We start from the raw sequence: 12,737 nt of genomic DNA on the forward strand, positions 1-12,737 counted from the left end.
GATGTAGATTTTATTGGACTTGGGAAATAATCTGTATGCACAATGTTTTCTTCTGTGAGCAATTGATATACAGACGGACAGAGTGCAAATGGTGCAAAATGAATAATATGTTCATCAATACCAAAAAAACAAAATGTTTGGTTACTGGAACAAGTCAGAAGTTATCAACCCAATCTTTTCAACCAAATTTAGTAATAAATTCAGAAACACTACAAAATTCATCATGTGAGAAATTATTAGGTGTTAAAATTGACAGCACACTTAGCTGGAAAAATCAAATTGATCAAATTTGTGCTAGCATTTCATCAAGAATATACCTTCTTTCTAAACTAAAGAAATTTTTAGATATTAATGCTAGGAAAATATATTATAATGGGTATATTCTTCCTCTCATCGATTACTGCTGTATAGTTTGGGGAGTATGTAAAAATGAAGGGATAGTAAGAATATTAAAACTTCAAAAAAGAGCAGCAAGATTAATTCTTGATGCAGACCCATTATCCCCCATCAGCCCCTTTATTTAAACAACTTGGATTTATGACAGTAGAAAACATAATCAAATACCACAAATATTTATTGCTTTTTAAATGTATGCGAAAAGAAGCACCACTGTACCTATTTCAAAAGTTTCAAACTTATATCTGTTAATAATCCTTATGCTTTAAGGGGTGTTACTCATGGTAATTTGATAGTTCCAAAGCCAAAAACTGAACTGTTTAAAAAATCTTTTGCTTATTCTGGGTCAGTTTTATGGAACAGACTATCATAGGAAATGCGTAAAGTGCAAAACACTTATTCTTTTAAACAAATTATAAAACAATACTTGAGACCGTCCCAATATTCAGTCTGAAATGATTGCAACTATTAATCTTTTTTTTTTAGAATGTATAATTTTTATTTGTGTATTATATATATTTACTACATGCAATCTGTTATGCTATTGATTCTGTTTCCCTTGACATGCAGTAATTATGATATAGATTAAAAAGATAAACAATCACAAAAAGGTATCAAAATTGTTAAGCAAATGGAAAACAAAGAAAATACTTTAAAACTAATATTTTAAATTTAATGCTTAGACATATATTCTAAATTTAATGCTAACAGTATCACTACAAAGAATAAAAGGCTACAATGTGCATTTTATAAAATAATTAAATCTTGCTAAAGGTCTATTTATATATATTTTTTAAATGTTTAGGTTATGACATTGATTACTGAAGAATTTCGCCTACGTGCCATTGTTCAAACACTTGGCCATTAGCCAACACAGGGGGTTTAATCTATAATTTCTGTATATTATCAGTAGATCACATCAATAGGCTTGTACTTATGTTTTGTCAACATACTGTTCATGAGAATGTCAAAAAAACTGTTTACTTGCATGAATAGTCTTTTCAATGTCAAGCAGTTTGATCTCGATCAGACTATATTAAAAATGAATCAAATTGCTTGTTATTCAGCTAAGAATAAATAGATCTTGTAATATTTGATTTAACTTTTCTACCAAAAAAAACCTACAGGTATTGTAGAAAGAATTATTGAAACCTCCACAAAAAAAAACCTATTAAAAAGAGTAAAATATATTCAACAACAGTAAAATTTAGTTTGAAGCTGTCTAAATGGTGTTTCAACAGTCAACTGTTGTCATTTTAAAGTTTAAAATCGAATGACCTACAATCACTTTCCTTATAACTGAATTTTTTAGTATGTTTTGTTACTCCATTGTGGCGAATAAGATATTATCCCAAGAACTCTGCTCATAGGTAGGTTAATTTTGAGTTTTCAAAGTAATACATTGACCTACAATATTTTACTACATCATTGACTCTATGTACAAGTCAGAGCAAATGACCTTTTATTGTGACACACTGTCCCTACTTGTGCTTCATAATTATGTCCACAGGTTGACATTCAGTTTCTTAAGGTAAAAGTGACCAAGTGCTGGAGGAATTTCAATCTCTGAATAATTTCTTAACCACTGAATGCAAACCTTATTTTTAAAAGGTAATGAATGCCTTAATTTGTAGATTTCAATGTTCCTAGACTTTTCACCTAAAAAAAATAACTGAACCACTGGTTTATTTTAAGGAAAAACAAACAAAGTGTTACAAATTACACATATGAAGGACTTTTCTTTTAAGATTTATCCGATTTTGAAATGATATGATCCAATAATCATTTTAATAGGGTTCACATTTTTTAAAGTAAATAACCGTTATCAAATTATAATGTTCTTACCATCAAACAGAAAAACCATGCATTTTTATGGTTTAAACTAGAGCATCATGTTTTTATATAAAATCAACAAAAATGGACACATTGTCCTGCTTAGAATACCTAAATTGGCAACTCAAAGTATAAGCAAACAAAAAGTTTGACAGATCAGAAAAGATTAAACAGGATCTCATCATATGTTTCCTGTGCAGACTATTTTCCTTCATTATAGACATATGGTTTCCTATTTGGATAAAATTAAATTCATTTCTTCCAGCTTATGTGACTGTCTTTAACTACAAACTTTTATATCAACACAAATTGTTTCTCATAGCAAAAGTTGATTAACAGAGAGACTCTGAAAAAGTTTTTTCCCCTGACATCTTCACTAGGAAATTTTTAGACATGCAACAAAATATATTTGATCACAATAAGAGAGACAACTCTTGTTTTAATATCTTATGTCAGACAAGGTCATAATCTTTTCAGACATGTAAAAGATAACAATTATTTAATTCCATAAAAAGGTGATATTCAGACAAAAAAACAACAATATATAAAACCAACTATCTATCCAAGTCACAATTTGTTTAAGTAAACCATAAGTTTGATAAACGAAATGTAACTGTACCAGGATATTGTTTTATGATTTTTTCCTGAAAATTTTTTAATCATAACATCTGAAGAATTTATTAAAATACTGAACACAATCTACCTTAGGTAGGTCCATACATGTCAACCTCTGACAATGGGAAATCATGTCATGACATGACATGATATGTCAAAAAGCGTGTGAAAACGCGTGACGTAGATGCGGACTTGTTAATATGAATGTGGTAATGTTGTGAATATAAAAAACAATATATATTCTACTGTGAACTTTTATTGTATTAAACACTGGTCTGTTATGTTGCTTTTAAAGCACCCCCTCTAGGCACATATTCAAACAACTGCCAGTTTCAAGTTTAGTAAGTTGCATTTATTTGATAACAGCACACAATACAAATGTAACATAGTCAAGTTCTGATCAGAATTCAGTGTCAATTTCTTTATAATTGAAAAGGCTCTCCCACAGTAGGAATTGATATTTGACTGAATTAGCTTCATCAAGATTTGAAAGAATGTCATAATGTTTGGGTTTTTTTGGCAATGTAAAATGTCATCTATTATCTCTGCCATTGCTCCCACTGCTATTGCCTGGTTAAAACTGAGTAGTTCATCAGAAGAAAGCTGGTACTATGAGAGCTGATCCAACAGTTCTGTGATATTTTTATCCCCATGGCCAGTAGAAATATGTTGCCGTGTTGGCTAGATTTGAAACTGAAATTGAAAAAGAAAAATGTTTTATAAATTTGATTTCCATTAGATAAACATGTTAAATGCTTATTCAAATAGCTACATTGTATTTCTCCTCTCACATGTATTGTTTTTTATCATTGCAACATAGAATGCACAAATTATGCGTTACTCAGTTACTTGTCACTTGATCATTTAAACTCGAACTCAAAAATATAATTTATAAATCTTGAATCTTGCCGTACACATCGTTTTGGCTTAACAATCGGCACTTTAGACGACGGTATAGGCCCTGAAAGTGACCTCTTTCTGTGCACATTTCCCCTATAAAGTGAATTTGAAAGAGAGTCACAAAATCGTTAAAACTAATCACAAACTACTTACCTTTTACTGTTTGTCATAAAGAAAAGTAAACAATGTGGCAGCCAAACAATTACTTCGAATTTTTCGGTATTTATCGCCGAATAAGGAAAAAACCCGAGAATAGCGTTATCACTAACGACCAAAAAATGAAAAGAACGAAAAAGCGTGTAATTGCGTGTAAAGTGGTGAAAAGCGTGTACATGCCATGTGAAAAAATCCTCGCGTGTAAACCGTTGAAAAAGCGTGTATTACACGCGAATATCATGTCACTTGACATGTATGGGTAGGTCATCATTATAAAATGGTTATTTTTCTACTCTCAGAAAATAAACTGTAAGGAACAAGAAGCCACAAAGTGTAATTAATGGATACAAAAATTGTAGCCTAAATAATCAAGGCTGGAACATCGACAAGAAATCTTATTAACACAAACTTTAAAAAACGATATTAATATCAAATTGCCTGTGAGCACTGACAGGTAAATATTGCATTCATTTGCAGTGGTAACTTAAAATTAAACATAGCATTGGAATGACTACTAATTGAAGGTATATTCAACAACAATTATGTATGAAGATAGATAACCCCTATTTGAAATATATCATTGATATTTTATGAATAGATGTATGCACAATTTATGTAATTTTCTAGACATACACATTATTTTGTAAATTGAATATCTAACTAAATTTCATTGATCATTTCTTGAATTTATTATTGGTACTATGAATAGAATGTTGTGTTTAAAGCACACTATCAAAGTAGTAAAACCAGATGCTCCGCAGGGCGCAGCTTTATACGACCGCAGAGGTCGAACCCTGAACAGTTGGGGCAAGTATGGACACAACATTTAAGCTTGATACAGCTCTGAATTTGGATTGTGATTAAATAGTTGACACAACATAGGTTTCTGACACAGAATGAATGTGGTCTTAGAACTTCAACTTGAAAACTTAAAAATTTTAAATTGGACATTTACCTATTATGGTCCAATATCCAAAATCTAAATACATGGTAAGATTCAGCATATCATAGAACCCCAAGAATTCAATTTTTGATGAAATCAAATAATGTTTAATTTTAGACCCTTTAGACCTCAATGTGAACCAATTTGATAACTGGGCCCAAATATTAAAAATCTAAATACATGGTTAGATTCAGCATATTGAAGAACCCCATATATTGTATTTTTGTTGAAATCAAACAAAGTTTAATTTTGGACCCCGATTTGGACCAACTTGAAAACTGGGCCCATAATCAAAAATCTAAGTACATGTTTAGATTCAGCATACCAAAGAAGCGCAAGAATTCAATTTTTGTTAAAATCAAACTAAGTTTAATTTTGGACCCTTTGGACCTTAATGTAGAACAATTTGTAAACAGGACCAAAAATTAAGAATCTAAATACATGGTTAGATTTGGCATATCAAAGAACCCCAATAATTCATTTTTTGATGAAATCAAACAAAGTTTAATTTTGGACCCTTTTGGCTCCTAATTCCTAAACTGTTGGGACCAAAACTCCCAAAATCAATGCCAACCTTTCTTTTGTGGTCATAAACCTTGTGTTAAAATTTCATAGATTTCTATTTACTTATACTAAAGTTATTGTACAAAAACCAAGAAAAATGCTTATTTGGGACCTTTTTTTGGCCCCTAAATCCTAAACTGTTGGGACCAAAACTACTAAAATCAATCCCAACCTTCCTTTTGTGGTCATAAACCTTATGTTAAAAATTCATAGATTTCTGTTTACTTATACTAAAGTTATTGTGCGAAAACCAAGAAAAATGCTGTGCCGGAATTCTCACTACATTGAAGACCCATTGGTGGCCTTTGGCTGTTGTCTGCTCTATGGTCGGGTTGTTGTCGCTATGACACATTCCCCATTTCCTTTCTCAATTTTATTATTTTTGGCCCTTTTTGGCCCCTTATTCCTAAACTGTTGGGACCAACACTCCCAAAATCAATCCCAAACTTCCTTTAATGGTCATAAACCTTGTGTTTAAATTTCATAGATTTCTATTCACTTATACTAAAGTTATAGTGCAAAAACCAAATGTCTTCAGACGACGACGCCAACGTCATCCCAATATACGATCAAAAAATTTTCAATTTTTGAGGTCGTATAAAAATCTGAGAAATTGACAATTATCATGTAGGCCACATAAGGGTTTGATTGCTCCAATAATTTTTATCCAATTCATCAAGCTCTATAGAAATGCAATTTTCAAAGAGACATCACTTCCATTAAAATTTTCTATAAACCTTTCACAGATTTTCAATTTTTTTCAATTGGTACTACTTTAATAATTGTATCCATACAATGTGAATCGAAATCTCTCCTTATCCAGCTGACAATTGACCAAGTATCAAGGAAAATATGAAAAAAGATCTCAAAACTTATACACAAAATAACACAATAATATGTATACATTGCTGAATTTACAATAAGCAACTGGAATATATATCAACAGAAGTTCTAAAGATGGCTTTATTTAAGAAAGCTTTGTTTTCTGAAGAACAACAATGGCAGAATGTAAAGAAAGGCCATAAGACAGTAAAACTGTACGCTTCATTTTATATTTCTAGAAAGTAGAACATCAATTTATTGTTTATAGAATTTTGGTGTTAGATATAAATGCTATATGGGAAGTCAAGAAACAAGAATGTGTCCATAGTACATGGATGCCCCACTCGCACTATCATTTTCTATGTTCAGTAGACTATGAAATTGGGTCAAAACTCTAATTTGGCACTAAAATTAAAAAGATCATTTCATAGGGAACATGTGAACTAAGTTTCAAGTTGATTGGACTTCAACTTCATCAAAAACTACTTTGACCAAAAACTTTAACCTGAAGCGGGACAGACAGACAAACGAATGCTGACCAGAAAACATAATGCCCCTCTACTAACTTAGATGGGGCATAAAAAAGCTAGGTCACAAACAAATTTCCTTCTCTTAAATTGTCTCTTGAATGATTTCTTCCAACACAGATGACCCTAATATGTATTGTATGAGTTTATTTATAGAAATGTAAATAAATATAATGGGATGTCACATGGTGGACAAGCATCAAAGAAATTTTCTGTAAAATGACATCCTGGGACCATTACACCAACATGAAGTAAGAAATGTTGTTTTTTAATTGATGGAAATGTTGACCAAAAACTGTTGATTCATATATGTTCTTGGGATACCAATATTTCAGGATTTCATGGGTAGAGGAAAAATAATTACATGTATGAGTCAAAAAAATAAAAACCCTTAAAGTCCCATTATATTCTCCAACCATGAAAAATACAACAAATCCACAATAATCATACTCCTTTCTCCTTGATCTACAACATTGTATACAAACAAAAGTGATGTACTAACCTCTTTTGAAGATAATAATGATCTTGGTACAATTTTTGTGCTTCCTGATATAACAGCCAGAGCTGCAGCAACAGCATCTACTGCCCCTCTCTCTTCCACCAAGGCTTGTGCTGACTCTCTGAAGTACTGTAATGTTTCATCTTCAACTAGTTCTAATGATCTGTAATTAACAATATTAATCTACTATAGCATGGACAGTGGCGATTTGCATTCATAAGTTTTTGATACCTTATACATTTCACAAAATTCTTAAAACTATAACCACCGTAAACTTATAAATTTGAGTGTCTGCCATCCCTTGTTTTTTTAAATCTGAATCAGTATCGAAAAATTAAATTTGATGACATTTGGCCTTATTTCAATTTATTTGGTACAGTGGTATTAGTTAAAAAGTCTTTTATTATAATGTTCAAAGAACAACCAAGTGATAAGAAAAGATCACCATAGTACCTTGAGTCAATAGTGAATATAAGATTACCTTGCTGCATCAGCTGCTGAGGCTTTTATAATGTCTCCTGTTGTTGGTCCTCCTATCTTCTTAAACTTTATATTCTGTAAAGCATCAACAAAACATTTAAGGTACAGGATAACATGCTTATCAGATTTTGTCAAACATCTTGTATGAGAGTTCATCTTTAACAAGAACATGTCATTTTGAATCCGTTGTATGTCTAATAAATACTAAAGAAATTAAATCTACATATTATGATAGGTAAAATTTAATAAGATCAGAGTTTGAATGTCACCCACACTGCACATATTTTATCTATCCGAGATAAATTCCCTTAGTTATTAATATTTCCAAGGGGCATTAATCGTTAAATATATTTGATCAGGACTTATTTTCAAAAGAGCAAAGACATTGGTGATATAAACTTATAATATAAATTTCATAAAAATCTGTCAAGAATTTTTCCCATGAGAACTCTAACAATGCAATTTTCAATATAAATAATGTTTCCATTTGAACATGACTCTTTTAAAATAGTTGATCATCACTGATTTTTAAAATCCATATCTTATTTTTGACTTGAATCACATTTTTTATAACAATATATTTTGTGCATATGCAACATTAAGCTTTTATTAATTTACTGTAAATGCATGTAAGTTTAAAAGTCCAATAACGCCAGTAGAAACTGTCAAATCAAAATAGTGGTACAATATGGGCAACTAAACATGATTTGTCAAACAGTCTCTGTGGAGTCAAAGCATTCATATACATGTAGTATTTTAAAAGGACACTATTACCATATCCCCTGAAGAGCAGGATAATTTTACAATGAAAACAAAATTATGAATGTTGTAAGTTTGTGTGTGTGTGGTTCATTATTGAAATAACTATAAACTTACAGCTCTCCTTTCTACTGTCTGTATATCATATTCCTCCTGGGGTTTATAGAAACACAGACAAATTCCTGATCGTCCAGCTCGTCCAGTTCTACCTGATCTGTGAATGTAAGACTCTACATCTTTAGGTGGACTACATTGTATTACGAGGTCAATTTCTGGGATGTCTAACCCTCTTGCTGCTACATCAGTAGATATCAATACTTTACATTTACCGTCTCGGAAACTCTACAAAAACAAATGAACTTTTAATTTAAAGACAAATATTATAACATGTGCTGTATAAATCCTAACATTGTATTGTAACTGTATGAATAGTAATAATTATCATTGTGTATTATATCCTTATGGTATTTATCAAAGAATTCAAAATTCAATTACAAATTGAGAAAAATCCTGTTTAATTCATATAAAAAATTTCAAAATGCGAGTTTAAATTATTGCTATTGCAATAATTTAATGTAAATTATTGCTATTACAATAATTTAATGTCGCAATAATTTCTGTATTTACAGTAGATGACAATGACTGCATGGTGACTACACTACCTTGAGTACTCTTTCTCTTTTCATCTGTGGAATATCTCCATGTAAAACTTCACAGTCCTGTTTGATAGATGGACTAACTGCTAACTCATCTGCATCACGTTTTGTTTGACAGAACACCATTGTTCGTCCATGGTTACCACTGTAAACTTTAATAACATCCCCAATGGTTGATGCTCTATCAAAGTAACTACATTTAATGGCTAAATGCTGAAAAACAACAAAATAATATATGAAAACCTATCCATTTATTATTATTTTGTTTTACAGATGTACAAATATTCAATTATTTTAAATCTGAATAATGACAAACACTTCAAGTCATATGAAACGAGTAACCGTTAAAAAGTATAATGGTAAAAAAATATTTTAATCGGTCAGTGTTGTTGTGAAAACATGGCAGCTAATTAATGGTCGTGTTTTGAAGCCAAAGTTTAACGATTGTCACCTGTTTGTCAACAATCAACAAAGAAGCATGAATATTCAGGTAAGCACATGTATAACAGGTACAATAAGATATATAATTTGTAGTTTATCATGCTGAAGGAGCGATGTTTACATTTTGTTTTCATTTCGCACTTGCGTATTGAGATCACTGTACGAGAAAGAACTTGCTGCATACGGAAAACATGTCGACCAATTGTTTGCTGGAAGCAAGCAATTAAAAACAAGAATGTGTCCAAAGTACACGGATGCCCCACTCAATCATTTTCCATGTTCCATGGACCGTGAAATAGGGTAAAAATCTAATTTGGCATTAAAATTAGAAAGATCATATCATAGGGCACATGTATACTAAGTTTCAAGTTGATTGGACTTCAACTTCATCAAAAACTACCTTGACCAAAAACTTTAACCTGAAGCCAAAAACTTTAACCTGAAATTTGCACTATCATTTTCTATGTTCAGTGAACCGTAAAATTGGGGTCAAAACTCTAATTTGGCATTTAAATTAGAAAGATCATATCATAGGGCACATGTATACTAAGTTTCAAGTTGATTGGACTTCAACTTCATCAAAAACTACCTTGACCAAAAACTTTAACCTGAAATTTGCACTATCATTTTCTATGTTCAGTGAACCGTAAAATTGGGGTCAAAACTCTAATTTGGCATTTAAATTAGAAAGATCATATCATAGGGCACATGTATACTAAGTTTCAAGTTGATTGGACTTCAACTTCATTAAAAACTACCTTGACCAAAAACTTTAACCTGAAATTTGCACTATCATTTTCTATGTTCAGTGAACCGTAAAATTGGGGTCAAAACTCTAATTTGGCATTTAAATTAGAAAGATCATATCATAGGGCACATGTATACTAAGTTTCAAGTTGATTGGACTTCAACTTCATCAAAAACTACCTTGACCAAAAACTTTAACCTGAAGCCAAAAACTTTAACCTGAAATTTGCACTATCATTTTCTATGTTCAGTGAACCGTAAAATTGGGGTCAAAACTCTAATTTGGCATTTAAATTAGAAAGATCATATCATAGGGCACATGTATACTAAGTTTCAAGTTGATTGGACTTCAACTTCATCAAAAACTACCTTGACCAAAAACTTTAACCTGAAATTTGCACTATCATTTTCTATGTTCAGTGAACCGTAAAATTGGGGTCAAAACTCTAATTTGGCATTTAAATTAGAAAGATCATATCATAGGGCACATGTATACTAAGTTTCAAGTTGATTGGACTTCAACTTCATCAAAAACTACCTTGACCAAAAACTTTAACCTGAAGCCAAAAACTTTAACCTGAAATTTGCACTATCATTTTCTATGTTCAGTGAACCGTAAAATTGGGGTCAAAACTCTAATTTGGCATTTAAATTAGAAAGATCATATCATAGGGCACATGTATACTAAGTTTCAAGTTAATTGGACTTCAACTTCATCAAAAACTACCTTGACCAAAAACTTTAACCTGAAATTTGCACTATCATTTTCTATGTTCAGTGAACCGTAAAATTGGGGTCAAAACTATAATTTGGCATTTAAATTAGAAAGATCATATCATAGGGCACATGTATACTAAGTTTCAAGTTGATTGGACTTCAACTTCATCAAAAACTACCTTGACCAAAAACTTTAACCTGAAGCGGGACAGACGGACGAACGGACGAACGAACAGACGGACGAACGGACGCACAGACCAGAAAACATAATGCCCCTCTACTATCGTAGGTGGGGCATAAAAAGTAAACTTCTTCTAAATTTGGACAAATTTTAGGATTTTCTTGAGAATAAAGCCATTTAGTTATAAAAAGACATATGCGTAATTTTTTTTTATCTTTATAAAGTTTCGTATGACTTTAAATTCTATTAATTATTTGTTTTCCCCTAAATAACTGCGGATAAATTGACAAACTCAAAATTACATAAAATTAAAACTTAAATCCTATTCAATTGAAAATATCTTACCTCTACATTTTTACTAGTACGATTTTCCATATTGCCAACAAGAACAATTTTTTCAACATTGTTTCCAAAATATTTCTTGCCAGTTTGTTGAACCCATGGCGGCAAAGTAGCAGAAAAAAGAAGGGTCTGTGGTTTCTTCTCTATCTCTAAAATTGCATAAATAAGTTTCATAAAATTTGATTATGGCAAACTTAAGTTGGAGAATGGAAACAAAGAATTCAGCAATTTTTCCATTTGTCAAGGGAGGTAATTCTCAAACAGTAAAAGAGACACCACTAAAATTCAAACTTGATCTGTTTTTTTGTGCACTTTGTGGTAATAATCATTGTGTATTAATTTCATAACATTTGGTTAAATTTGAGGCTTACTTCAATAAGGTAATTGAAAAGAAAAATTCAGCAATGTTTCCATTGTACAGGGGCATAACTCTAGACAAAGTGACACCACATTAATTTGAAATTATTCTTTGTTTTGTGGTAATCAGCATTAAGTATTAGCAGTGATTTTGCTAGCGCTACAAAAGGGTTTTTCACATTGATGAAACTATTTCAAATCAATTTCGTCACCTAAATTTTGAAAGCGTAAAAATATTTTCGCATTAAAATATTATAAATTTACCCATCTTTATGTTTTTGACAAGTTTATGACCCCCAGGTAATTAACATTTGCAACAGGTGTTACAAGTTGTGATAACTAATCCACTATCGCCATCTGATGGGTTACTAATCCGTTAATTACCAATAAACCATATAAATGACCATCATAATTATTTTCCCCCGAAAAAATCAGTCAGTCTGCATTTCAGCATCCAGGAGTATATATAGTTCGTCATTTGATCAAAATTGTTTCCTCCCAGACAGTTCGCATTTGAATTTCAATATAACTCAAACGATCACAATTTGAAGTTCATATGTCGTAGATTCGTCATTCAAATGTTTTTCGTCAAATCTGATATAAATTTTCATCAAAAACTTTCGACAATTTCCATTTTAAATATAGAACTTTATTCAAAACGTTCAGAAATGTTTTCACAAGTCAAATAAGTGCTTCCTGTACGGTGTACTATGCATGCGTAAAAATATTCCTATGACTATTTATAGACACCAAAAATGTAAAATACGATCATTTAGTACCAATTAAAGGAGAGAGACAAATA

General features: G+C 31.2%; 1 protein-coding gene across 1 annotated transcript in view; it reads right to left on the reverse strand.

The window, feature by feature from the left end:
- Positions 1–12,737, reverse strand: part of LOC143045826 (nucleolar RNA helicase 2-like) — a 49,191-nt gene that overhangs the window by 13,249 nt on the left and 23,205 nt on the right. The window contains exons 8-12 of the mRNA XM_076218610.1: positions 11,582–11,727; positions 9,157–9,363; positions 8,612–8,836; positions 7,737–7,810; positions 7,259–7,418 (exon numbers count right to left, since the gene is read on the reverse strand). Of these exons, the coding sequence (XP_076074725.1) occupies positions 7,259–7,418; positions 7,737–7,810; positions 8,612–8,836; positions 9,157–9,363; positions 11,582–11,727 (812 nt within the window). The remainder of the gene's footprint in view (positions 1–7,258; positions 7,419–7,736; positions 7,811–8,611; positions 8,837–9,156; positions 9,364–11,581; positions 11,728–12,737) is intronic.

The sequence above is a fragment of the Mytilus galloprovincialis genome, chromosome 9 (genome assembly GCF_965363235.1).
Source record: "Mytilus galloprovincialis chromosome 9, xbMytGall1.hap1.1, whole genome shotgun sequence".
Lineage (NCBI taxonomy): Eukaryota > Metazoa > Mollusca > Bivalvia > Mytilida > Mytilidae > Mytilus > Mytilus galloprovincialis.